Source organism: Astatotilapia calliptera, chromosome 13 (genome assembly GCF_900246225.1).
Source record: "Astatotilapia calliptera chromosome 13, fAstCal1.2, whole genome shotgun sequence".
Taxonomy (NCBI): Eukaryota; Metazoa; Chordata; class Actinopteri; order Cichliformes; family Cichlidae; genus Astatotilapia; species Astatotilapia calliptera.
Genome location: NC_039314.1, coordinates 28,628,740 through 28,654,081, shown reverse-complemented (window position 1 = coordinate 28,654,081; position 25,342 = coordinate 28,628,740). Strand labels below are relative to the sequence as shown.

The window sequence follows — 25,342 nt, the reverse complement described above, 5'->3', positions numbered from 1 at the left end:
TTCAGACAAACACAGCCGCCAGCAGTAGAAAATCAACATTTATTCTACAGTTAGAGTTAGACAGGCAAAGAGGAGATATGGTCATACTTCATTTCTGATCCGAACAGCTCTTTTAGGCACAGGGACATACATTTAAAAATATCATATATTATAGCATATATTATTCTATGTAGCATAAAAGCTCTTTAACATAACAACGTAAGCACTTCATCATTGGCTGTACAAAAATACATTTAAATTTCTCTCTTTTTCTGCATATGGTTGGCGTGTGTATGTGTGTGTGTGTGCGTGTGTGTGTATGTGTAGTTTATTCTTGGAAATGCAGATGTTCTTAATGTCTTGCTTGCTTTGTATGGATGACTGTGTGTGTGTGTGTGTGTGTGTGTGTGTGTGTGTGTGTGGTCCTCTTCTTGCACTTGTGGTTCAGCCAAAGTCGATGCGTGGCCGGTACTCGAGTACCATGGGATATGTCTGAAGGAGACAGAAACAAGAGAAACTGTTTCAGAGAGACACGATCGATGGTTTGTTCTTTACACTGTAAACTTAAGCACACTTCAGAGGACGATGCACACTGCTGCTGCTGCTGCTGCTGAACGAACAGGAATCATCGGAGAAACGGCGCTGCGAGGAGCTGCTTTGTGCCGGTTCATCTAGTGAACGCACCTTTACAGAGCTTTGTAAAAGGTGCAGGAACAGCAGTCACAACAATAACACATACTTTCACACTTGTTACAGGAATTAAATAAGAGGTGGTTTGAAACGCACACATGCACACACACACACCGCCTCTGAATGTAATGCAGTTTCTATTAAACTGTCCCGGATCCACCTGGCTGTGCTCTGCAGCGATGGAGGAAGCCTGAAGCAGAAGAACATGGTTCAAATCCAGTGTGTACTTTTGTGTCTTTCATATCTGTCGCAGGAGCATCCATGGAATTTGTTCAGGTTTTAAAAACAACATCGGCGCTTTAGGAACAGCAGATTTTTCTGTGACTTAAAAAGTCAAAAATACAAAGTGATTGTTTTCAGCAAGGATGCAAACCTGCTTGGTCGAGGTGCCGAGCAAAGACGAAAAGAAAGAACATGATATCGTGAATCCTGCCCTCAGGTGCATCATGATGTTACAGGAGAACTCAAATATTCAAATATCTGCAAACTGATGAAAAAATACTGCCAGCTCGCAGAATTTGAAACTCCTAGGTGACTTCCTTCTCGGGTTATCACATTCACGAGATTTTCTGAAAACTTGACCTCTGACCCTGAGGTCGGCGTCACTGAGAGTATTTGTAGATGCACCAGTGGTATCAACTTGAAAATCAATTATCGCGCTCACAAAGTTGGGTCATCCCGCCTCCCGCCCCGAGCCTTTCAGGTCGAGGGGTAAAAATGATGAGCGTGCCCACCTGACAGGCGAACTTAAGACACTTTATATGAAAACTGTTGGCTCGTCCCAAAGACCCAGTTTTCATCGCCAGCAAAGATCCTCCAGAGAAATTGATGTGATGAAGAGAACTGATCGGCCCGTTAGAGGGAAAAAGTTGTCGTTCTGCAGCTCCTCAATACATCAACATTTTACTAGAACTCACAACACTGCAGCACCAGAGAGACAGGACTTCTATGCCACCGGCAAAATAAGCAGATTAGATCCAATAGGTTTTGTTCTCTATGTGCAAATGCATCAACGAGTAGCAATCTCTGCAGCTTTAATCCCAGCTGGCCTCAGGGAAGCTGACCTCTCAGCCTCTTTATGGGCTTCTGGTCCATGTGCTATCCCTCCATCACTGAGGTTAAATAAGAAAGTTGTCATTCCTGACAGATACATACATTCCTGCCTCTTTCAGATGATGTGAGCTACCCTTTTCATGAAACATTCAAAAAGGAAAAAGTGTTTGTGTCTGAGCAGCTGCAAAGCGAAGAGGGAGTCTCCTGATTCTGGAGTCTGTCTCCTATTTTTGGCAGCTCGAGGCTGCTGGTGCAGCAGAGTGCAGCTCCTGTCATCTCCCTCTGCATTTTGCTGTATCATGCCTCAAAAAAAAAATAAATAAATAAAAAAGAACACTGAAGCCAATCTAACAGCTCTGTCAGTGTGCATCTGCATCTGCATCTCTGACACTCTTTCACTCAGCATTTCTGTCCCCATACAGTGCAATTACACTGCAGAAATACATACGCTGTGCTGAGTCTGCAAGGTTGTTCCAGCCCGGTCTCACAGCTAATCATGAAATCATCACAATATAAATCCATCAATCTACATGTTGATCGATAAATTGCTTTCAGACGGTTTCTCCAGTGAGAAGCTCCCACTTGATTTTCATACATTGTGCTTGAAGCTGATGGCATGTCTGAAGATTCCTAATATTTAACATATTTAACATAACATATTTACCAGAAAGCTGTAATAATTTCATGTTATCTTGTTGTAGATACTTGTGTCTGAATGCAACCAGAGTGAAAAACCAGACAATATCCAGGATCCACATCATGTGTGGATCAAAGATAAGACCTTGTTAACCCAAAGATGGATGCTTGAGACCGACACTGTTATTTATTCAGGACAAAGACTGTAAATGTAAAACTGGCACTCAGACCTGGGGTCAGTCAAAGCTGAGTTCCACCGTACCATCCTGAAGCGTGTGAAGGTCATTCAGTGGAAACACCTGCCCTGCTCATCAGATTTGCCCCCCTGAGACTGAAATTCTGCTCTCAGACACACTGGAGAAGCTATCACATCACAGATCACAAAGGTTCATTCTCAGAGCTGAACTTCCAGGAAACAAAGTGACAACTGCAGACCTTCAAATTAAGGTCAGCAAAACATTAGGCAATAATCATTTGCTTTGCTAAATATTATAATCTTATTGTAACCTGATTACTCACTGGCATAGACACCATGACAGAACTTAACTCTTTTCCATCAGGGATTTCCTAAACCAGCCCAACACCAACCTTAACTCTGACAGGACAAGCAGCGTCTCCACTGTCAGAGGCAGTGATCACCCTAAGCCAGGGGTGGCGAACTCCAGTCCTCGAGGGCCGGTGTCCTGAAACTTTCACACGTGTCCCTGCTGCAACACACCTGAATAAAATGAGTAGGTCATTACCGAGACTTGACTGCATGCTGAGGTGGCAACCCCCAACGCTACTCAAGTAAATATAAGCAAATGTAAGTGTTTGGAAAAATGTACTTCTAAAAGTACTTTTATTGCACCATGTTGATTATCTCATGAGCTGCTGTAACATGAATCAAATGGCTGAACTGCCATTGAGCTACTTGCTAATGAGCTACTAATTGTATTCAGGTGTGTTGCAGCAGGTTTCAGGACTTCGAGGGCTGGAGTTTGAACCTGTACCTCAGGCCACGGGTGTCAAACATAAGGCCCAGGGCTGAAGACAAGCTGGCGAAGACTCCAACCTGCACCAGTGGATGGCTTCGGAAAATGTTAAAGATGACATAAATTTTGGACTTTTTACAGTATTTTTGCTTTCCTGCTAATACAGATCTTCCACATGGTCATTCTTACTACAACAGAGTAATAGATTTCTATTACTTTTTTATACATACACTACTTACAATTGAAGCCTAAAGAGTTATGCTGATAGATGTTTTTACTACAGCAATATTTCTTTATCATGTAGAAAACCTGAGACATGCTGAGAAACTGTTCTTTTCCTTATATTCCAGTCCAACCCACATAAGATCAAAGTAGGCTGCATGTGGATGTAAAAGAAGTTTGGGCAATTAGGCAAAATAATCTTTAATAATCATTCTTTGTGGAAGATCTTTTATGGAGGAGGTGCAGTATGTAACAATAAGAACAGCAAGAAACAAAAGATAATTGTTTTATTGGGAGTATTTTGTTTTCATAATCTTTAAAATCATATTGATAATTGGAATCTGAATATTTGCCCAGTTGGAGCTGAAGTGGGAAACGACCCAGTTTCAATCTAGGATGGTTTTTGTTTTTTGGGTTCGTGAACTTCACGATTGCATCTAATGTGGCTTCAAATGGGATGAAACAAGTTTCTTTAAATAGTTTAGAAACTCTTTGATTTATAATGTGTCAGCCGACCACTCTGCAGACCTACATCCCAACATTAGGATCATGACACTCAAAGGAACTACACATGGTGAAACTCACATGTGCTGCCATCGAACTACAGTTGTTTCTGTGTTGCTCCTCACTGTACCACATGGACAGTGTATTAAATACTAAGTAATAATGCTGTGTCTATTTTTAGGACATTTTGGTCCGATGCCTTCTTGTAATTGAATATACCAGGAGATTTATTTCTGCACTACTGCCCAGTAGGGCACCTCTGCAGTTTTATTTTAGGTGTAAGAGACTTTTCCAAGAATAAATTAAGTTCTTATCTCTGCTGTTCCGGTACAGATGCCTCCTCTGATCCAAGGTCTAAGACATCACAGGTGCTAACCCTAATCCTATATTTTGGAGAAGGCCCAAGCTCACTCTTTTTTGTTAATAGCTTTTAATGTGTGTTTGTTAGAATGACTATTTTCTTTTCTCCAAGACTTTAGAGAACAATTTCATGAGAAAACAAGATGACATATCCTCTGATTGCTCAGAATCGGAGTTACGGTTAGTGCTGGGTCATCACCGTCACCTCAGAGGGTTAATATCGTCCCACAACAACACAAAGTTGAGGCAGTCAGATTTCTTTCTGCTGTAAACTTTCTTTAGAGTCCAAACGGTGGGGGCTGTGAATAAGCTCAGCTTTTTCTGGATGCGGAAAACATGCATGAAGATGTTTGAGGAATACGTTTTGAGTTTCACACTTGAGTTCCATCATTCGGCCCAAATGCTTCCCTGCTTCTGCACGCACGGTGCCAGCTCTCGAAATGTGCTTTAACAAGGTGAATTGATTGCAGGAGAGATGGAACGTCTGCGTTGCAGCTTTAGTCTGTGACTCTACCCGACCCCAGAAACACATTTTGCGTTTGCTATTTTAAAAAAACGGCAAACACTTTTCTAAATATCAGAGCCAAATTCCAGATCGGGAGCAGCTGTGTTTAGTCATCATGACTCAGAGACTGGACGTCTGTTGTTTGGACACTTTATGTGGACAGTTCTTCGCCATCACCATCTGCCTCTCCCCGTCTTCTACTGTTAAGACTTTGATCACATGACACAACACACTGATTTTTGATTCTTGGCCAATTGTACACCACAGATGAGTTTTGCATACTTTTAGGTGCAGTTTAACATATTTTTCCAACTTTAAGATTCTAAGATTGGTAAATATGCAAAGTGCTTTAGATTAGCATGGTGCTTTTCATGGATTTAAAATCCTTTAATAAAGCGCTCTAATTCCTTGTAGCGCGCTGTGGATAAAGATTAGCCGTTGATTAATAGTGTGTGACTTGGTGCCTTCATATAGTCCAATCTGACTCATTTAAACAGAAATGAACCAGAGTAAGCAGAGATTTTAGTGCTTAGCAACATAATTAAATACCATTCGTTAATAACAGACATCAGTGCGTGTACATTAAGAGTATTTTTCGTAAACGTTTTTCAGTCCTGTGTTTTTAAAAGTCACCACGGTGGCAGTCAGAAAGCGGTTTCCTGACTTAATGACATCCCGGGAGGTTACAGATTGATTTTCCTTTGCTCCCGTGTGAGCGGATCCGTCCTGACCGGCCTCTAAATCGGAGGGAGAAAATGAAGCCGAGCTGCAGAGTTGTCAGAAGGATGAGACTGATGAATGGCTCGTATCTTTTTTTCTGTCCGACTTCTGCCTCCATTCCCGACTCTGGCGCTTTGTATCCATCTATCTCGCTCTCGCTGTCATCCCTCTCCTTAACCAGACAGGGTTCAAACAGGATTCAAAAATAATTTCTGGCTGTTTATCCTCATGACTCACCAGCGAGGGCATAAATAATTCTGACGGACAGACTTCTGTCTGTTGTTGTGGAGCATCGGGGCGGTGGGCGGAGGTGAGATAGAAAATGTGGCTCCTGATGTCATGTGAGAGGTTTTCCCTCAACATGTTTTCTTTTTACATTTGGCTTGAATGCTTTCAATTTCTGAGCGCTGACCTGGAGTCAGTGTGTATTCTGGGGATACTCCAAGTGTTTTATTTCACTGTGGAATATTTTGAGCTCCACGTCTAAATGTTTTCAAAGAGATTAAATAGTCTGATTAAACCACTGATTAAAGCTGAGCTAAAAAGGACAAAAAGTGATTTGATTAAAAAAAAAACATTTTAAGAAGGAAAAACGTTATTTGAACTAAACTACGATCAGTGACAACAACCTAACTGATAACTGACACGTAGCCTGGTTTTTCACAGTCCTTACTAGGATGGGATACTGCGACTGAGTCATCTGAGGCCCATGTTATGCTCTCCCTGGTCTGTTCCCTACAATATGTATTTATGGATGGTAAGTCTATGAGAATTTAAACTGTAGTGTCCTCTTCCTTTTTCCACAGTTGCTTTGCCTCTCGTTGCTCTGTTTGTGTGTTTGTTTTATCAATCTTTAAAGTATCTTGATGCACGCTCAATCATCCAGGTAAGTAAATCTCCAAAAGTTGATTCTGTTCATCTGGACGTAGCGTTTTGTGGGAGAAACGTTTCATCCAAGTGACTTCTTCAGTGTCAGCTGACTGCAGGTTTCCAACCTTAGAAACAGTACATTTGCATAATGACTGAAACCAGCCCGCTGAGGAAACAAAGGGCTGGGAGGTCAGTTCCTTAATCTTAATTATGCAAATTCTCATGACCATTGATCAACAACCACTGATCAATGGCCATGAGTCCCATTCACAGAGAGTTGGGGAATGGCTGCACAGCATTGTAAGATGGTGACAGATGTACCCTTAGGCCCCCTCCTCGATTCAGAGATGGTCTTCCCCTGGCATCATCTCATCATCACCGTGCCTTATATAAACTTTAACTCATTTCTCCATGTGCATGACTTCTGTCATGGACCAACCAGCCTGCCTCTTGTCTTCCAGTTCCTTCGGTCTCCCTGCTTTGGACTGGCTTTCCAGATCCATTAACTCTATCAAATCCACACTTGGTCCCACTGCATCTAGCACTTTTACTCAGGACTCATGGGACGGACGACATTCACTTAGCTCTTGCTGCTGAAACGTTGCGTGCAGGTGGACATTTTTAAAGGGTGACGACATTTTAACCAAGCGGTGATCTTTTTCTAATCCTTCCAAGTGATTTTACTGCCTAAACCTGAGTGGGTTTAGTAAGAAGGTGTGAAGGAAATAAAAAAAAGTTAATTGGAGACATAATTTACGCTGCTGGCAAAGTACTCGTGCCTCTACATCCAGACTGTATCACACCTTATGACACATAGACACAAATCAATAAATATGAAAGCAATAGAATGAAAAACGGTGTTCAGGTAAGTGAGGGAGAACTTCACGTCCATGAGCATGAACCTTTTCTTCTTTTGGCTGCTCCCTTTAGGTGCCTCATCAAGTATCGTGAGGATGAGTTATGAAACGAGTCCTGCCAAAGTACTCAAAACCACCTTTGTGGCAGTTCCTGTATCACCGAGGCCACATTTACTACACAGAGACTCACAGTGGAGACAGAGGGGAGACCACCAAGTGCTTTGTGATGACTGGTAAATAAGCACTGGAACAGGACTGACCGAAGAGATTAAGTATCCTCACTCTTATCTGTGGTTTCAAGATGTTTTCAGTAAAAGTTTACGTAACAGAAAAATCTTTTTTGTTCTACTTGCACTCTCCAAAGCAGCACTCTTTTAATGATTTGTTTAATTGTCCTAAATCCTGTAATAACCATGTGTTCATAATCTGTGCGGATAATTCGCCATATGGGAAAAAGGCCCAGATGGAAAAAGACGTGACCTGCAATTCTGACAATCTGTGCACAATAAAACAGTCTGTAACATTAGTAAAGAAGACGGATGTCCAATCAAGCTGGATTAATAGGTTCAAAAAAGCTGCGTTGCTGGAAAATAAAGCAGCAGAGACGCCATCTTCCTCAGGGTTGGCATGTGCTGAGTTTAGACTGGATCCGAATTCTGCTGGGACTCATTTAAAGTTGACTCAATGCAACTTTGGCCTGCGTAGCTTTCCGGTCACAGTGCGACACGATTATATAATGAGAAGGAAAAATAATTCTGTTTTCTTTTCCGTCCTCTCTGACTAGTCAGTGAAACAGATCCAAAAAAGACATTTTAGCTCAGCGGCAGGCGGACTTTGTAGAGGACATGATGACACTCAGCTGGAGCTGAAAAGCTACACGCTTAATAAGTTTGTCATTTCATACTGACTTCCTTCCTGCTGCCTTTCCTTCTCAGTTCCACCTGACCCGGTATCTGAAGCGTCTTGCTGTGCCAGCTGCCTGCACTCATTAGTTACCATCCAGAAATGGACGGGAGCTTTCAGTAGCAGTAGAAGTTCATGCAAATACTCACCCGTGCAAACAGATACACAGCCACTCATGCACAAGTCAGCACAATTACTGTAGATCAAAGGCAGACACACTGGCTCGCTGAACCGTCACAGGACTGATGACCCTGAAGCCCAAGGCTGAGAGTACCAGCACGTTTCAGAGTGACAAGTCCTGCTTTGTGTGTGTGTGTGTGTGTGTGTGTGTGTGTGTGTGTGTGTGTGTGTGTGTGTGTGTGTGTGTGTGTGTGTGTGTGTGTGTGTGTGTGTGTGTGTGTGTGTGTCAGTTAATGTACATCATGACATCGGCTTTTTTGGAAGCATTTTAAAGCATTCCTATTTTCAAACTAAATAGTCAAAAAAAATCAATAAAACAAAGGCCTTAAAATTTGATTTTTTACATTTCCTGTAACTTTGCTGAACATATTTATGTTAAGCCAGGTATAAAAATAAGATTTACTTTTGGAAATCACCATCTATTTCTGCTTCATGTTACTTAATACATGCACCTCTAACCATAACCTGTGGCAATAAGAATATACAGGACTGTGCAAAAGTTTTAGGCAAGTGTGAAAAATGCTGTAAACAAAGAAAGCTTTCAGAAATATAAGTGATTGTTTATTAACCCCAAATGTATTCTGCAGCAGGACAACGACCCCAAACACACAGCCAAAGTCATTAAGAACTATCTTCAGCGAGGAAGAAGAAGAACAAGACGTACAAGAAGTGATGGTACGGCCCCCACAGAGCCCTGATCTCAACATCATGGAGTGTGTCTGGGACTACATGAAGAGACAGAAGGATATGAGGAAGCCTACATCCACAGAAGATCTGTGCTTAGTGCTCTGAGATGTTTGGAACAACCTACGAGACGAGTTCCTTCAAAAACTGTGTGTGTGCCTAGAAGAAGGCAAAGGGTGGTCCCAGCAAGTATAGATTTGATTTAGATTTCTCGTTTGTTCTTTTACTGCATTTTGTTGATTGATGAAAATAAATGATTAACATGTTTTTCTCACTTGCATAAAACTTTTGCACAGTATAAATTTTGTTTTTAATGAAATTCTTCTTCCACACATCAGAAACTTCTTTCCTTCCTTTTTGTCTTTCTCCAAAACATCAGAGGTTCGGCCTCACAGAGCTAATCTGCCTTTTTCAGCAATATTCACCTGGGAACTATCGAAACCACAAATCAACTCTAATGCCTTTTAGTGGATCTAAACTGACACAAAGCTTTTCCTTTGACACTGCGCTGTTTACGTCTAATCAAATCAATCCAGCATTTATTAAATAAGTGAATTATGGCTTTTAGCCACATGTTAAATAAGCCAAATTTCAAAAAGCAGATAATGTTACCTGTGTTATCAACATTATACAAGTCGTGTTATTTTGCATATAAGAGCTGCATTTTGGTGAGCCCTAACCTTAGAGAGGTCTCTGACATCCTGGTGGTAAGAACGTGACCTAAAAACAACCCCACTGTCTCCTCTTGTAGATATAAAAAAGGCTGTGAAGAAGAAATATACCTTCTTATGCACAAAATAAATGTGGTGCACAGAATCTCTTTTATCATCAGTAATGCGTTTCCTGTTTTGACTGTCATTACTAAGCATCTGTTAAACATGCAGATATGACTGACTTCACTTTGCAAAGTGACCTTAACAAAAACCAAACAGGATGCAGAGTAACCCCGAGCCTCTAAGAGGAGATGGACGTGGTTCAAATTTAGCAAACAGAGGTAAAGATGAAATGTCGAAATGTTACATGAGAGGCGAATCTTTTATTCAAACCGGGCGTCTCTTGAACATCAGTATTCTGTACCAACACCATAAATTTATGTTGCAAAAAGTCTCGAGTTTCCTTTTTCACAATCTGACACCTTCTCTGAACAGAAATGCTCCTTTGGAAAAGCATTTCACACTGAATATACAAGTCATTCAACCAGGACCGCATGCTTTCACTAAAGTGCATGAATGCATAAGATTCACAGACGCACGCGTGCACGCAAACATTTCCTGCAGCGATGCATCTACACACGAAGATGCAAACACTCACACATGAACAGGAAGTGAACGTGACAGCCTTACATTCTCTCCATGTAGCCTCCATCGGGTCATGTAGATGAACTCGAGAGTGTGATCTCTGCCCATGATCTCTCCGTTACACAGAACATCCAGCTGCAAACAAAAGAAGGAAAATACATAAGAAGGACGCTTTGACAAGTCCAAAACAAACACAAACAGCTTTTAACGAAGCGGTTACAGTCACAAAGTTTTGCCCAAGCTGCCTCCCAGACAGAGAAGGTGACAAACGAAAACAAAAGCTGAGCTCTCACTTCTACGAGAGATGAAAGGAGAGGGGAAGTTCACTGTGGTGGTGAGTGGGAGGCTTCTCTGAATATGTGAGTGTGTAAATGAGAGTGTGTGATACCACTTTTAGCTCGGCCTGCTCCAAATGTGGAAGCTAACAGTTTCTTAATCCTTTGCTAAAGCTGGCAGATGATAGCATAGCTTGCATGGAATATTAATGAGCATCTGGCTACGAACTGTTAACCTGGTCAGAGTTTGGCTTCATATTTGACCACATGCTGTTTCTCTGCTGTTTTAATGCAATCCACTAAATCTTCATTATGTTGAACTGAACTCTCCAGCATTTTGCACTTTATATGTAACACAGTACAGCTGTTGGTTAAACAATTCAGAGTTATGCTACCAAATACATGCATCATTTTCCTTTTTATACAATGGAATTTCAGCATGTTGCAACTTTAACTTTTGTGCCTGCACTGCATTTTTTAATGATATCCAACCGTATTTTTATACAGTACTGAATCACAACAACAGTCGCCTCAAGGCGCTTTTTATTTTAAGGTAGACCCTACAACAATACAGAGAAAACCTCAAAAATCAGGTGACCCCCTATGAGCAAGAGCTTTGGTGACAGTGGGAAGGAAAAACTCCCTTTTAACAGGAAGAAACCTCCAGCAGATCCTCGTCAGAGACAGTCAGCCTCTGACAGTCAGACTTCACACCCTGAATGTGTGACAACACCTGTACCGTCAGGTCCCACTAACTGTAGTAGAACTGTAGTAGTTCAGAACTAAAACAGATCTGTGATGTGGCTGGAAAGCACCGCATTTCAGCATTTCTTTGAATTACAGTGGGCTGAGAAGAAGACATCCATGACTCTATGCACCACAGATCCAAAGAGTGGACCCTAGTCTCTCAGAGGGAAGCCATTTTTGTGGTAACTCTTGTGTTTATGTGTACAAAGAAAAAATGAAAATGTGCGTGAAGACTGTTTGAGCAAAGTAATAATGTGAGGTACAGTTAGGACAGACATCTCCTAAAAGGTTCCCTTAGATAAAGAGGTCCCTACACTCTAGTCAGCCCTCCCAAAGTAGTGAAGAAAGTAACTTCATTACATTATGAAGTAAGTTTAACCCTGTAAATATTCAAAGTGGAGTGATTTTTGCAACTCTGGCCATAAAGAAAAAAAACCCCATGATTTCATTTATTTTTTTCCAGGAAGCCAAATTAAGCCTCTAAAAGTGTCAGTTTGCCACTGTAACGTTTCTTTGCTCTGTTTGAGATCTATGGTGAAAGCTCAGAAACTCAAGTGCAGGTGGTCAGAATGGGACTGAGCACTTGCAGGAGTGCTGAAGGTGCTCCAGAAGTGCACGGGGAGATGACCCTGAAGGGGAGACCAGTCAAACTCAAACTCAAGTATGATTTTTGCCTTTTATGGGCAGAGCTGCAGAGCTTTATGACCATCACTGCTCAACATCCAACAATCAAGCCCCACGAAGGTAATCCTACCGATCAACCGAAAACTTGAAAGATAACTCTGAGTTTGTGTGGTTAAGTAAAGAAAAACATGCCTTTGAATCATGACACACATATTTTAATGAATGAAAACAGGAGGACAGAGTGTGCTCCATACCTCGTAGGAACTCGGCAGCTTTAGTTTAAGACTGAGAAACTTCTTAATTGTTCCCACGGTGACTCTACTGGAGCAGCGGATGAACCTCTTCATCAAATCCTAATTGGATGAGAGAATAACTCTTACACACTGATTTAATGAGGCATAATTGCAGGTTTTTAAAGGAAAAGACATGAAAACACAATTACATCTTTACAGGGGATTATGCACCAAGCACCCGTGAAGTTTGGAAACATTACCAACACATACAGCAGCAAAGAAATGGAATACCCTTTTACATCATAGAGAGGACCAAAACAAGGTGATATTGTGTTTCAATGCCTGTACAAGTATTTAATATTTCTTAATTAAAGGTTATATGTAAAATAACACACACCGTGACCGTGCTCTCCCCCGACGGTCCTGTGTTGCGTAAGCAGTCCAGGCAGATTGCGATCTGTGGGTCACTCCTGTGATAGTCGTCATCGCCGGCACCGTCCGCCTCATTGCCTCCACCATCACCAGCGTCGCCTCCAGCATCGGGGACCCCGAACCGTGGACACCTCAGGTTTTCTACAGGCAGGTTAAGGATGTTAGTTGTGGATAAGCTGCATCGCTAAAACTCTGGGCCAGATGATCAACCACAATATTCAAGTCTAGCCTTTGATCGGTTTTCAACTGTTCCAGTTATTACTTGTTACATTCCCACATGGAAAAGATATATATAAAAAAGATAGATATAAATCTTAGTTTGTATCTGTCTTGTGTGGAACTTGTATGAAAAGCATACAAGAGTGAAAACAGATATAAGATCCCTTGAAAAATTATATAAATGAAACTTGTATGTTTTGGATACTTCCTAAAACAATATATGAAAGTAATGAGAAAGGGGCCGCTTTCACGAGTAAATCATATAAGCCTTCTGTGATTCACTATATGAATAGGCCACATCTTATGCAAGTCTTTTATAAGTTTTTACTATTTCTTTTCCATATGGGTTGTTTCTCTTTAACTTGAACCTGATGCATTGGTGCATTGGTCAATGTCTGTAAACACGAGCTCTGTTTGCACTGAAAAATGTGGTGAAGGGGGGTACGAAGTCTGACAAGAAAATTCCCTGCTGATGTATCAAAACTTGATAAAAAATTCCCCCCTTCTTTACAGAGTTTCTTCTCTAATAATGAAAGCAAGCGTGCAGACATTCTGAGTAAGATGCAACAACCACAACTGGCTTCCTTCCTCCATGGCATGGTTTTTTTCCTTTTTGCCAGTTTTAAAGAAAAGGTGTGAGAGGCACAGAGGCGACGCAGCCACCCGTCCCCCTACATGGCAAATTCTTTACACTGCATATGACAGTGTTCCTATTTCAGTCATCTCCACCCACTCTAATACACGAGGTGAGAAATCTGTGACACAGTGGAAATCTCCTGTAATTTAATGGAATTCTAATGTGTTTTATTTGAAATGACAGCGTAATTATATTTACCTACTAATACTTACAGGTAGGTACAGTTCAAAAAGGGGGTAAGAAGTCAGGTTTTTATAAATAAAAAAACAAAGAAATAATTATACTGTAAGTCAATTTTAGTCACGTGTGTAAGTAATTTGAAGTAATGTGTCATTTTACATAAAGCATGATTAATTTTAAGTACAGCGTAATTGTAAGTAGTGTGTCATTTTGTGTAAAAACAAACAAAATTTCCCAGTCTTACATCATAGGCACACTGTACTTTTCAATATTTATATTTAATGAAATAAATAAGTAAATAATTATTCTAGAGTGCCTACTTTATGTATTTGTATAACTGCATTCAAATTTATAATAAAATTAATTTAATTACAGGGGAATTACACCCCTGGCTGCGGGCTTATTATGAAGTGTTACTGTTACTATATAAAGGGTTTTGTTGGGTCCAGCTTACCTTGGCCATTTTCTTTGGGCTGGTTCTTCCTCCAGAACTCGAGCTCTTGCTGTTCCTCTTCTAATTTACAGGAAAAAACAAAAGTAGAATGAAGTATGAAGCAATCATAGAGACCAAATCCATCAGAAGAGGATGGGTGATTCTAACATCGCGGTTACTGAATTCTGTCTACGCTGTGTTAAGAGTCTGGGATCAAACAGCTACATTTCTCCTGTACTAAATTTAGACTTTTGTTTTTCATAAAACTGATTCACTGAAGCTCCTAGGAGGAGTTTAACTAAGCTTACAAAACTATTTTACTTGCACAATAAAAGCTTTTCATAGCAGACAGTTGGCCTTTAACAGCAGGAAAAGCGGGTGTAATTAATAACAATAACAATGGATTGGTTATTCCAGCCATTCCAGTGATACAAGGACCTCCTCCAAAAAACAACGCAGCCTCTTTTCTATGCATGCTTTGACATGTCAGAACGACTGCTGTGAAAAAGGTCAATATGCTGTCTTGCCATAAGAGAAAATGAGCCACTTGCACCAATTTTAAAGCTGCTAGAGAGAAGAAAAGCTGGGAATGTATTTATTTTAAGTCTCTGCGTTTCTCCTGGACACATCAAACCGAGCCCTGCTGTGATGTGCTCATAACTGCTATAATTAAAGTTAGCTGTCAGCCTCAAAGGGCCATTTTATCACTCAATTGAAGCGTATTCTAACATCTCAAACACCCTTCATTAAGGACAATTTGCTATATTGGCTCTTCCCACACCGGGAGTTGAACCCAGGCCGCCTGGTACCAGACAGTGGTCACTGTTGTGTTATCACCAAAATTTACAGGCACCCTCATATTCATATCTCCTCAAAACAGCCTGGAAGTCTTCTTCTAATTCCCTTTTGACAGCCCATTTGTCGCCTCTTAATCTGACGTGACACCTTCACTTTTTACGCTGGCCAACAGACCAGTTTTGCTGCCTCTGGTTTAAATCCAGATCCAGCAGATCCAGATCTGCTTTGATGTCTGCTGAGCGTTCTGAACATTAGCCAGACAATGCACTCGGGCCACCAGGGTGAAGAGCAGGTAGCATAATTGGAGACACTGGTAAACTTCACTTGTGCTTACGTTGTATCGCTAATTCTCGATGCTCTTTGTGACCTCTGGGATTTTTTTATGTCGAGTAGAATTTCCAGGCATGATTTCCAGCTTACTAGCAACAGGGACAACAAAACTCCTATCTTCTTCCTGTCTTTGTTGCACATTTAAGACGTCAGTGGGCCTGGAGACTTCATACTCAGAATCTCTTAACACCTAGACGGTAGTTCACCATCCGGATAGAACAGCATTGTAACGTAAAGCTCATTATTATTTACTGTGAACAGCAATGCTGTGCTTGTACCATCACCATCTACATGACAGATAAAAACCAAAACCCTTGCCTGCTGTCCACAGTCTTCTCTCTGTAGACCATACGAGAGGATTCATAGGACGGTGACTTTTACACCATTTGGCCGAGAGGCCCGAAAGCTACAAAAATATATGACGTTTGTTCCATCGTTCTGCTGCCAGAGTGCTCTATCAGCTGAGGTGAAGTTATGGAGCAATAAAATTATAGTGCCATCACCACTTTAGTTAGACATGTTGACTTGGCTTCCCGTTGGCCTTGCCACAGAGAGAAGGCTGTACATCTTCATCTAGTTTTAAACGTTTGAGCTTCCACCTCTCTGGAAATAATGTGATGCTGACAAATGATTGGTTTGTCCACATGCGACTGGCCGTAAAAGTGAACCTTAGGTCAAAAATGTCCAACTTTACAGCAGAAATGAACATGTTTACAGACTAAAGAGAATGAGTATTAGAGAAAAATCAAACTGAAAGGGGACAAAAGTAAGCAAGATATGTCTAAAACAATGACAGCGATAATTGCTGCTGCAAATTAAATTCTGAAAAGTTACAGTTTTAGTCTTTTGAAAGCATTTCTGATGGTGTACTGTAACTCTTTCCTTTTTTAAACTGCTTTCAATCCACCAAGACGCAGCATCATGTTTGCTAGAGTGCATGCTGGAGGCAATTTGTGCATTTCATTAAAACTGGTTGCAAGCCTTAGTCTTCCAGTGATTTGTGTGATGGGAGTGCTGTAAATTCTTTTCCCGACCTCCCATGAATAGTCACATAATTTAACACCGACTGCAAACTGAGGCGACAGATTGATGAAACCATCTGGCAAACTCACTTTCTCTGAGTCCGGGTACCAGCTTGAAAATGATCTCCTCCAGGGTGTTGTCTAACCTGAGAATATGACAGTGAGAAGGAGGTGGAGGGGATGATGCATTGGGGGATAACAAGAAATTAAAGTAGGCAATAGAAGTTAAATGGTGGAGGTGAAGGGAGCGATCAGGTGAGGTCAAGCAGGAATAAAAGTTTCCAAAGGAGAGAATAGAAGAGAGAAAATCAGTAGCTCGGGCTGTTGAAATACACACAAAAGCAAAATGTAGAAAAGTACAATTGAATAATGGAAACACAACAAGAAGTTCAGAGAAGAATGAAACTCTTAAAACTGTCATTTACAAAACTTTGCAGCTCTTTCAAGATTAAATAAAAAGAAATACAAAGTGTCCAACATGCGAATGACAGGAAAAAAAAACAGATAAAGTGAGAGAAGAAAAACATGTTATGTAGCCAAAAGTTACCTGAGCATCTCCAGTGGGTTGGTCTCATGGACCTGAATGCCACATTTAGGACAGTCATTGCTCTCCTCAAAGTGCTGCACAATACAGCTCTTACAGACTGCAAAAGAAATATATTCAAAATGAGCTTCTGCTCTAGGTTAAGGCAGGTAAACCCATCTTTTAAAAGGTCATTCAGAATAAAAGAGAGAGAGGCAGAGAAATGAGCTGTTCATCTGTGAAACCATCATTTTGCCTTGTCATTGAGGTTTTTTTGGGGCAGCATGTTGGCTTGCCTTGTTTCGAGCTGATATTTCAGCTTTCTAAACCACTGACAATCACCAGGTTGTCACGATCTGCTGCACACTCTCAAACCGCCCAAACTAGTCTCATGTTGAAAAAGGGGAAGCCTCCAAATCTCTCTATGAAAAAACTGAAATCCTGCAGTTTGAACTTCAGACTTTGTCGGCGTTTTAGTGCCGACATCGGTTCCGATGCTTCACAGCTCATTTGCCTCATTCACCTTGCTCTACAATTTCACATCCACTTCAAATAGTCTGTCAAAGTAGAATTTTACTGGAACTATGGTAGCTGTAATTCTGGGTTTGAAAAACAGGAACAGCAAGAAGTGACACTGTGTTTGAAGCTTCTAGCTTTCTGTAGGAGTCTCTGCTCTAACACTTGCAGCTGGGTACATTTGCTCGCATCAGTGGTAACTTACTTATTAATTAAGTCTGACATGAGCATGACACCAAGGCGGATCAACAGTTTGAACATCTGTACTTTTCTTCATTTCACACCTGTCATACACAGTAGCTGTACTTTGACTGAGCCCTGCCCTGCTTCTTTACGGCTCTTTAAAGTTTGGTCAGGGTTACGTGTAACCTTAGATCGGTCTGGGTTTGGTCCCACTACCTCGATGGATTTTCACCCCTACTGTCACCTCTGTGTGTTGCTGCGTGTTATTTTGACTCACATGTGTGCAGGCACTCGGTGACTGTGGTCGGTTTAATCAGGTAACCTCGACACAGGTAGCAGGTGATGAAATGGTTAAAGTCTCTGACCAAGTGCTTCCTTCCCGTACCGGACATGTTTGGAGGGCTTTCCCTGTTTTTGCCAACAGTGAGACACCAAACAGAAGATGGAAAATATCCCCTTCTAGCTTTAGAAGGCTCAGACGTCCATTTACAACAGTGAGAAAAGGAAGACTTTTCCAGTTACAGACAAATACTGCCTGCTGCACTTCAGATGTTTGTAGATGAATTGTGTGTAAAATCCACTGTGTCCAGGGTAGTACCTACAAGGTACCTACACCATCCACAACTGATATGAGATACGAGATCCTACTGTGTAAAATCCTGCTCCATTCTTGAATTTTGCAGTCAGTCCTTGTTTAGGAATAACTCCCACTGATATTTTATTCCATCTTCCATGAACCATATTACTCCAAATGAACAGAAAATACAAAAAGCTCGTCCAGATGATGTGATCCTGTTTCAGGCACAGAACTCCCAAAGAGCGGGCGTCACGTCTTCCTCCCTGACTTTGGTAAAGTGACCTTTTTAATCCATGGAGCTTCCCAGGTGAGCTACAGAGAGTTCAGAGTCTTCTGCATAATCAGATTGTTCACCATTGGTGGCGTCGCTGTGGTCTTTACTCTTGACGCGGACAGCGTAATGATCCTTTAAGTCATGATGAAGTAACCTAAAGAAAATCAAAAACAAAAATTAATGTTGGGGGGGAAATGTGTCGATGGATTTGAAAATAGTGCTGTGCAAAAGTTTTAGGCAACTTTTTTAAAATCATGCAAATTCAATCTGCAGAAGGACAGCGAGCCCGATTATGCAGTCAGAATCATGAAAAAGGACCTTCAGAGACTTCAAGAACCAGCAGTCCTGCAACGGATGGGACAGTGGAGCTCTGATTAGAAACCGGATTGACTTTAGGAAAGCCTAAAAGAAGAAGAACAGTTTTAGTGCTGTAAACTTTTCCAGAAATCTCCACCCATATACATCGTAAGAGGAAAGAGCTTGATGGCTTTAACAGACATCTTCAAAAATTCTAAACAAAATAAAGATAATATTAAAATAACCCAAATTAAATACTTTCAAAGGACGAATCTTCACACAAGATACAACGCAATACCTAAAGCGGTTGAAATAAAAGCAGCTGGACTTCTTTTTGGTTTGTGAAGACGCTCTACCTCTCATCCAAGAGTCCTTCCATCTTCACAAACACAAGAGAAGCGATGCTGCCTTTATCTTCATTTCAAGCCCTCAAGACTAATAAAGACCAGGATGACTGAGAACCTGCACAAACACAATAAAACGATGTATGAAAGGAACTGAGCAACTTGCGAAAGCTAGTTGCTAGGCCTTAAATCAGCCTTCAGTTATTCTACACACAGTTCCTAACTGTGAATTTAACCAGTTGGTTTCTCACCCACCAAAGGGTTAGGGTTTGGTCTAACCTTACATCTTATCCTGTGTTTTGAAGAAATTCAAAAGGAAAAATAGATTTCCTTTTTTCTATTTGATGGTTATGTTCACTTGACATACAGTTCTACCACATTACTCCTCCAGTTAACCCTGTGCAAGTGGTTTTTGGCCCTTGAGGGTCTGTTTACACTTTTCTTTTGTTGGTTTCCTCTGTCTGCCTCATTTGGTGTCAGGGCTCTGTGTGCGGCAGGCGGAGGTGAGGATCCAAAAGCAGGACTCGTGAAGCCAAATGTCAACAGAAAACCACAGCTTTATTGCTGGCAAAGCACAAAACATGAACAGAACAACGAACACTGAGAACCGGCAACACACAGGTATGACCTGATGGTACGACGCGACAGAGAGCACAGGAACACACAGGGCTTATATACACAGGGAGGTAATCAGGGAATGAGAAACAGGAGGGAGACACAGCTGGGAGAAATTGGACTAACGAGACAGGGGAGCAGTAGAACTGAACACACTCACATGAGACACAGACCTTCACAATAAAACAGGAAACAAGAACCCACTAAACAAAGACGCAGACAGAATATAACACATGCAACTCAAACAATACATGAAACAACAAATCCTTAAACACGGATAAACAGAAACAAGAAACTAATAATAATATCTATCATCATCATCACCACCACAAGCACTACAAGAGAATAAGAAAACAATCCATAATGCAAAAACACACCAAAATAACTGAAACACAGATTCATCATAAAACCCAACAAAGCACCAGAGAAACATAAAGAACAATCCATCATTGAAAAAAAAACCCAAACCATAACAACTCAAAATGCTGGGTCAAACTGACCCAGAACCGTGACATTTGGTATTTAGAATTTACAATGCTCAGTATCTATGACATATGACACAAATGACACCTGACATTTGAGAAGCAGCCATCATTTGTTTTCAGTTCCTTCTATAGAAAATGAGAAGTTTTTTTTAATCTGGTAGCTACGAAGTTCCCCATACAGTAAACTAACCCCACTTTATTAGGGCTGAGTGTTTAAGAGAAGCCTGTCGTGTGTTGACTGTTGACGGAACATGTGACTCAAAATGTGACTCAAAATGTGGTGAAAACAAAAACCTCACCAAAGGTGAATAATCTTAAATTGGTTTTATGGGACTAATAGCTTCACCTTACTTTTGTCCTTGTGAGTCATTTCTCATTGGTCTTCAACGAGATGCGAGTCAGAAAAACACGATTAAGTCACAGTTTCTGATAAGTTCATAAATCAGTATTATAACGCTTGGGTACATACAGATATCAGTACAAGCAGTAACTTAAGTATTCCCACACTTTAACCTTTATAACTACCTCTAACCATAAACCTTGAAATGTTTCTTCTTTCGTCTGTACTTTGCCATAATCCCCTGAGGTTTAAGTCATCACTGATGATGATCATAACCCTTTGTAATAAGAATAGTATGTAACGATTCTCAAGTTATTCTCAAAGCTTGACATTGATGGGACAAATAGGGTTAGGGCTCGGGTTGGGGGCTAGGGGTTGGGTACCACCTGAAAGCTAGCCTAATGATTAACTCTAACTCTGACCCCTCATCTTCTCTGCCCTAACCAGCTTTCGATGAGGCTCATGTGGTGCTGCTTTTCAAACACCCACAGAGCCTGGAGTGGAGCTCTTCTGCCTCATCTGGATCTTTAATCAATGTTTCCTGTTTTCTGTTGTTTCTCCCTTGCACAACACCATGTAAGCAGCCTCGAGTGACCTGCTGGCCTCTACATGGCTGTTTCTTTATTACAAACTATTTTAAGTCAGTAGACTGAAAGAGGGACAGTCAGCAATATCCAGTCATTTCCAAACCATGTCTACAGTTGAGGATAGGTTCACATCTGGCTCTTTTGATAGATTTTGTCCCAATTTGCATATCCAAATGAGAAAGCTTATGATAGTAGAACTGTTAGGCTAAAATGCAAGCATGGGACTTTACTAGAAAAGCACAAACTTCTAGTTCAGCTGCCATCTTGTATTTGCACACTTAATAATGAATGTGGTTATCATTAACTAACAGTGACGTGATCATTCACCCAGCAGGACAGCTCTGACCTACATGCATCCATTTCTACTGCACTACCCCAACTATGAATAGCTAACCTCTCCAACTTGCCCCCATTCCATCCCCATTTTGATGGATCTGGCTGAATTTTGGCTTGCCTGCTTCAAATATAGACACCGAGCTGCATATTAATCATGTGGTGTCACCACAAAACCCACTCTGAAGTTTCATGTTTACTGTGGATACCCCCTTTTGTAAACAACTGATGGGTGTCAGTGCTGTGATTACAGTAAATGGCTGGTAAATCTCTCTGGATGTGAAATTAATCAGCATTTTCATGTCAGATTCATTCCCTTCGTTAACCACACAACAGCCACACAACATTTAAACAAAAATTATCATACAAATTACTGCATGAACTGTTTGCTTTGTGTGGGGAGGCTGTAGATATTTACCATATCCAGCACTCTTGTTCTTTCTGTGATGTTTGCCAAAAATTCACCTGATACATAATAGCTGTCAGAGTTCAAGCGATTTTTGGTGAGGATAATAATGTTCAGGTGATGATTTGAGTTCAGACATAACTCCACGAAGGGTGGGATGGGTTTGTGCCAATTTAGAGGTATTACAGGAGACATGTGGCATATGAATGTGGCTGGAAAGCAAATGCTGATCAGCCACATTATTAAAACCATTCACTGGTTTTAATAATGTTGTTGTTGTTGTTTTACAGTACAAGGTTGGACGTCAACACCAACAATCCAGCAGCACCTGCTTCGCCTCACCTGGACCACGAGCACCGCCCCACACTGCAAAAAGCTGCTCAAAGTGCAATGAGCTAACCTTGCACTGAAACACTCCCACTCAGTATCCAGTAGTCAATAGAGCACTCGTGAGAGTCCCACACCAGAACCCGCGTGTCCCAAAGAACTCCAGGTTGAGAGTCCTGACAGGTCAGAGCTGTTTGGCGGTACTAGTGGGACCTGCACAGGATTAAACAGCTGGTTTTAATATCGTGACTGACTGCTCTGTGGGGTGGCTGTAGCTCAGGTGGTAGAGCAGGTCACCTACTAACCGGAAGGTTGGTGGTTTGAGCCCAGTCTGCATGCCAAATATCCTGGGGCAAGATACTAACCCCATGTTGGTCTCCGATGCATCCATCAGTGCGTGACTGTTAGATAGGAAGCACTTAGAAACAGCATAGGAAAAAAAAGTGCTTGTGCAAATGGGTGAATGTACAAGTTGTGTGAAGTGCTTGTTGTGCTCAGAGTAGAAAAGCGTGATATAAGAACCAGCCCATTTACCATCTGCAATTATTGGCATAACACAATTATGCCACATTTGTGTACAAGCATAGACGATATGGATGCAGCTTACTGACCAAGCTGACACCTGAGCCAATCTCACCTTTGGCTCAAAGACGGACGCAGTGAGCGTTTGAGCGCAAACTTTGGGCCCACCACCTGCACACACCCGGCTGTATCACACGATGTTACATGCGGGCTGTGCTGCAGGGTCAGAACTGCAAAGAGAAACAACTGGACGACGTTTAGGAAGACGGTGACTCCTCGTCATCCCGGGTGCACTTTACCCTCACGCCGCTTCCTTCAGTTTGGAACCCGGACACACGGCTCAGGTGCTGCGTGTACGTCAGGTGTGCGTGCAGTGCTGGACTGAGGGAGCCCACTCGCTGCACGGACAAAGTCCACGGAGGAAACAGCGTGTACTCCACTCCACGCTCATCAGCGCGTCTCGCTTTTTGCTAGAAAAATCTCAAGTGCGCAGCTTAGAAATCCACCCGACGAGATTAGGAGCGCGCGCACGCGCACAGAGACGCGCGAGCGTTATTTATTCACACACACAGAGAATCTGCTTATCTCATCGTTACGGCGCGTCACGGTCTACGTCACATTTGTCAAAACAACATCAATGGACGACACGCGCACATTGCAGCGACACAGTGGGACGTGTAACGCACGCGCGAACGCTCGCGCTCGCGCGTCGCAGCTTCTGCTCGGCGATTGCACACCTACGGTGCGCGGATCGCAGCGACGATAAAAGTTGCGGAGATTCGTGTCACGGCCTTAAACGAGGAGCGCCAGGCATACATTTGCGTGAACATACCGCGATCCCCGCATGTGTGCGCGACGCACTTTGCGTTAGTGGGGAGGGAGGGAGCAGGGGGGAGCAGGGGAGAGAAGGGGGAGGGAGGGACAGCCAGTAGCGTCAAAGTTTGGCTGAAACGTAACGCGACCGACGGCGGCTGATGGATTCTCCGTCCGCGCACAAATAATGAGCAGCAATAAGACATTACTCACCTCCGCGCTCACTTTCCTGTCGTCCCCGGAGTTACGGATGCCGCTGCTGGACAGGAATGTCCACCGTGACGCTGTCCGGTCCTCCGGTACGGTCTGCTCCGTAAACTGGGTGAGCAGAGAAACACGGAACTGGTCGGCTCGGATCTGCCCCAGTCCGCCCAGCAGAGAGGCAGGCAGGCAGCAGAGAGCAGCGGTGGGCGGGGAACCACCAGGCGAGCAGGCAGGGCTCGGAAACTGAAAGCAGTTGTGTAACTGAGTGGCTATTGGCCCACAACACGCACATGCACACACCGAGCCGCGGTGTGTAGCGATCAACGCCGCTACTCACTTTGTTCAGTTGGCCAGACCCGAGCGAGCGATGTGACTGCAGAGTTTATGCGTTAGAGAAAGAAACGTCCTGAAATCAGATCAGACACGTGCAGGTGTGTGCTGCCACAGAAAAACTGTTTGCTTCTTAAGGCAACATTTCTCACAACTTAATTATAAACACGAGTAAGTGACGAAATCCCAGTTATTAATTAACTCGGGTTATACCATAGACTGTATAAAATAGATGGCCATATTCCTCTGTCAGGTTTTTTTAATGCTCAACAGTTCTGGCATTTTGTGATAACTTGTAGTTTGGTGTGTTCGGGCTTCATCAGCACTCTGTTCTGGAAAGATAATAAGTTTGGGTAAATATACAGTCTCGTTGAAGAAGGAACAGCTGTCATCTGAATCAAGCAGGGAGACTAGACTACAGTCTCATGGTGTCTGTTTGACATGTTGAGGAGCAATCGTTGAAGTGTAAAGGACACACATAAAACACACACACATATACACAGTGACATTTTATGCCTTCTCCAGCATACTGTATATGTTATGGCCACAAGTTTGCATCATGGTGCTGATCCAGAATTCTATTATTAGTATTATTATAGTTTATTATTATTATTATTATTATTATAGTATTTTTTATTCCTAGTTCTATAATAAAAAAGTAATAAATATTAAATAATAGATTTATGATGATTCAGTTTGTTTGTTTATCCATTCACCGCTCAGTTCGTTCTCGCTCTGTCGTCAAGGGCAAGCACTGGTTAATGGTCATTATCACTGACCAGCATCTTCAAGTGGCCAAGAACCTGCTGGTGCAGGATGTGCACTACTTTGTGGCTCAGAGTTATGCATTAAAAGAAGGCTTTTCATGATGTACAAATCCCTGTTACTTACTTCGGTCAACGAAAATAATTATTTGCCGTCCAAAGAAAAAATATTTAAACAACCAAGACTGCCACAGGCTGTGTGTTGCATTTGCAATAGGCCAAGATTATTTATGGTTAGTTATATGGAAAGCAGCCGGCACATTAAGCAAAGCATTTTCAGTGTTGATGCAGCTCAACTCAACAGGTTTAGAGGAAATGTGGGTCTGATTCCAAATTGTAGATTGTGGCTTATTCCAAAGAAGGGCATATCACATGTCACATACTGTGCAATTTTCCCATTCCAAAGTGGAGCAAAATAAACATTTCAGCTATAGAAAAACCATATTGCACCAAACAAGTTCTAAATTATGGATAAGGCCCTTGACTTATCATGACTATGTTGTCCAGCTCTTCTGGGGAGATACCAAAGTTTCCCCA

The 25,342-nt window shown here is 41.9% G+C and overlaps 1 protein-coding gene across 4 annotated transcripts; it reads right to left on the bottom strand.

Annotated features, from left to right (window-relative positions):
- Positions 1-20: 20 nt before the first annotated feature.
- LOC113034800 (polycomb group RING finger protein 5-B) lies at positions 21-24,086 on the bottom strand. Of its 4 annotated transcripts, none has more exons than XM_026189850.1 (10): positions 23,721-24,086; positions 18,757-18,840; positions 17,865-18,592; positions 16,913-17,009; positions 16,456-16,511; positions 14,237-14,296; positions 12,712-12,887; positions 12,336-12,434; positions 10,481-10,570; positions 21-471 (listed from the first exon to the last, which is right to left on the bottom strand). In XM_026189850.1, exons 3-10 carry the CDS (start codon positions 17,977-17,979, stop codon positions 424-426), a joined length of 741 nt encoding a protein of 246 aa, XP_026045635.1. In that variant the 5' UTR covers positions 17,980-18,592; positions 18,757-18,840; positions 23,721-24,086; the 3' UTR covers positions 21-423. The 4 variants fall into 4 exon arrangements, with proteins under 4 accessions (XP_026045635.1, XP_026045637.1, XP_026045636.1 ...); XM_026189852.1 differs by lacking the exon at positions 23,721-24,086 and adding an exon at positions 22,810-23,553; XM_026189851.1 differs by lacking the exon at positions 18,757-18,840.
- Between the last annotated feature and the right edge of the window lie 1,256 nt (positions 24,087-25,342).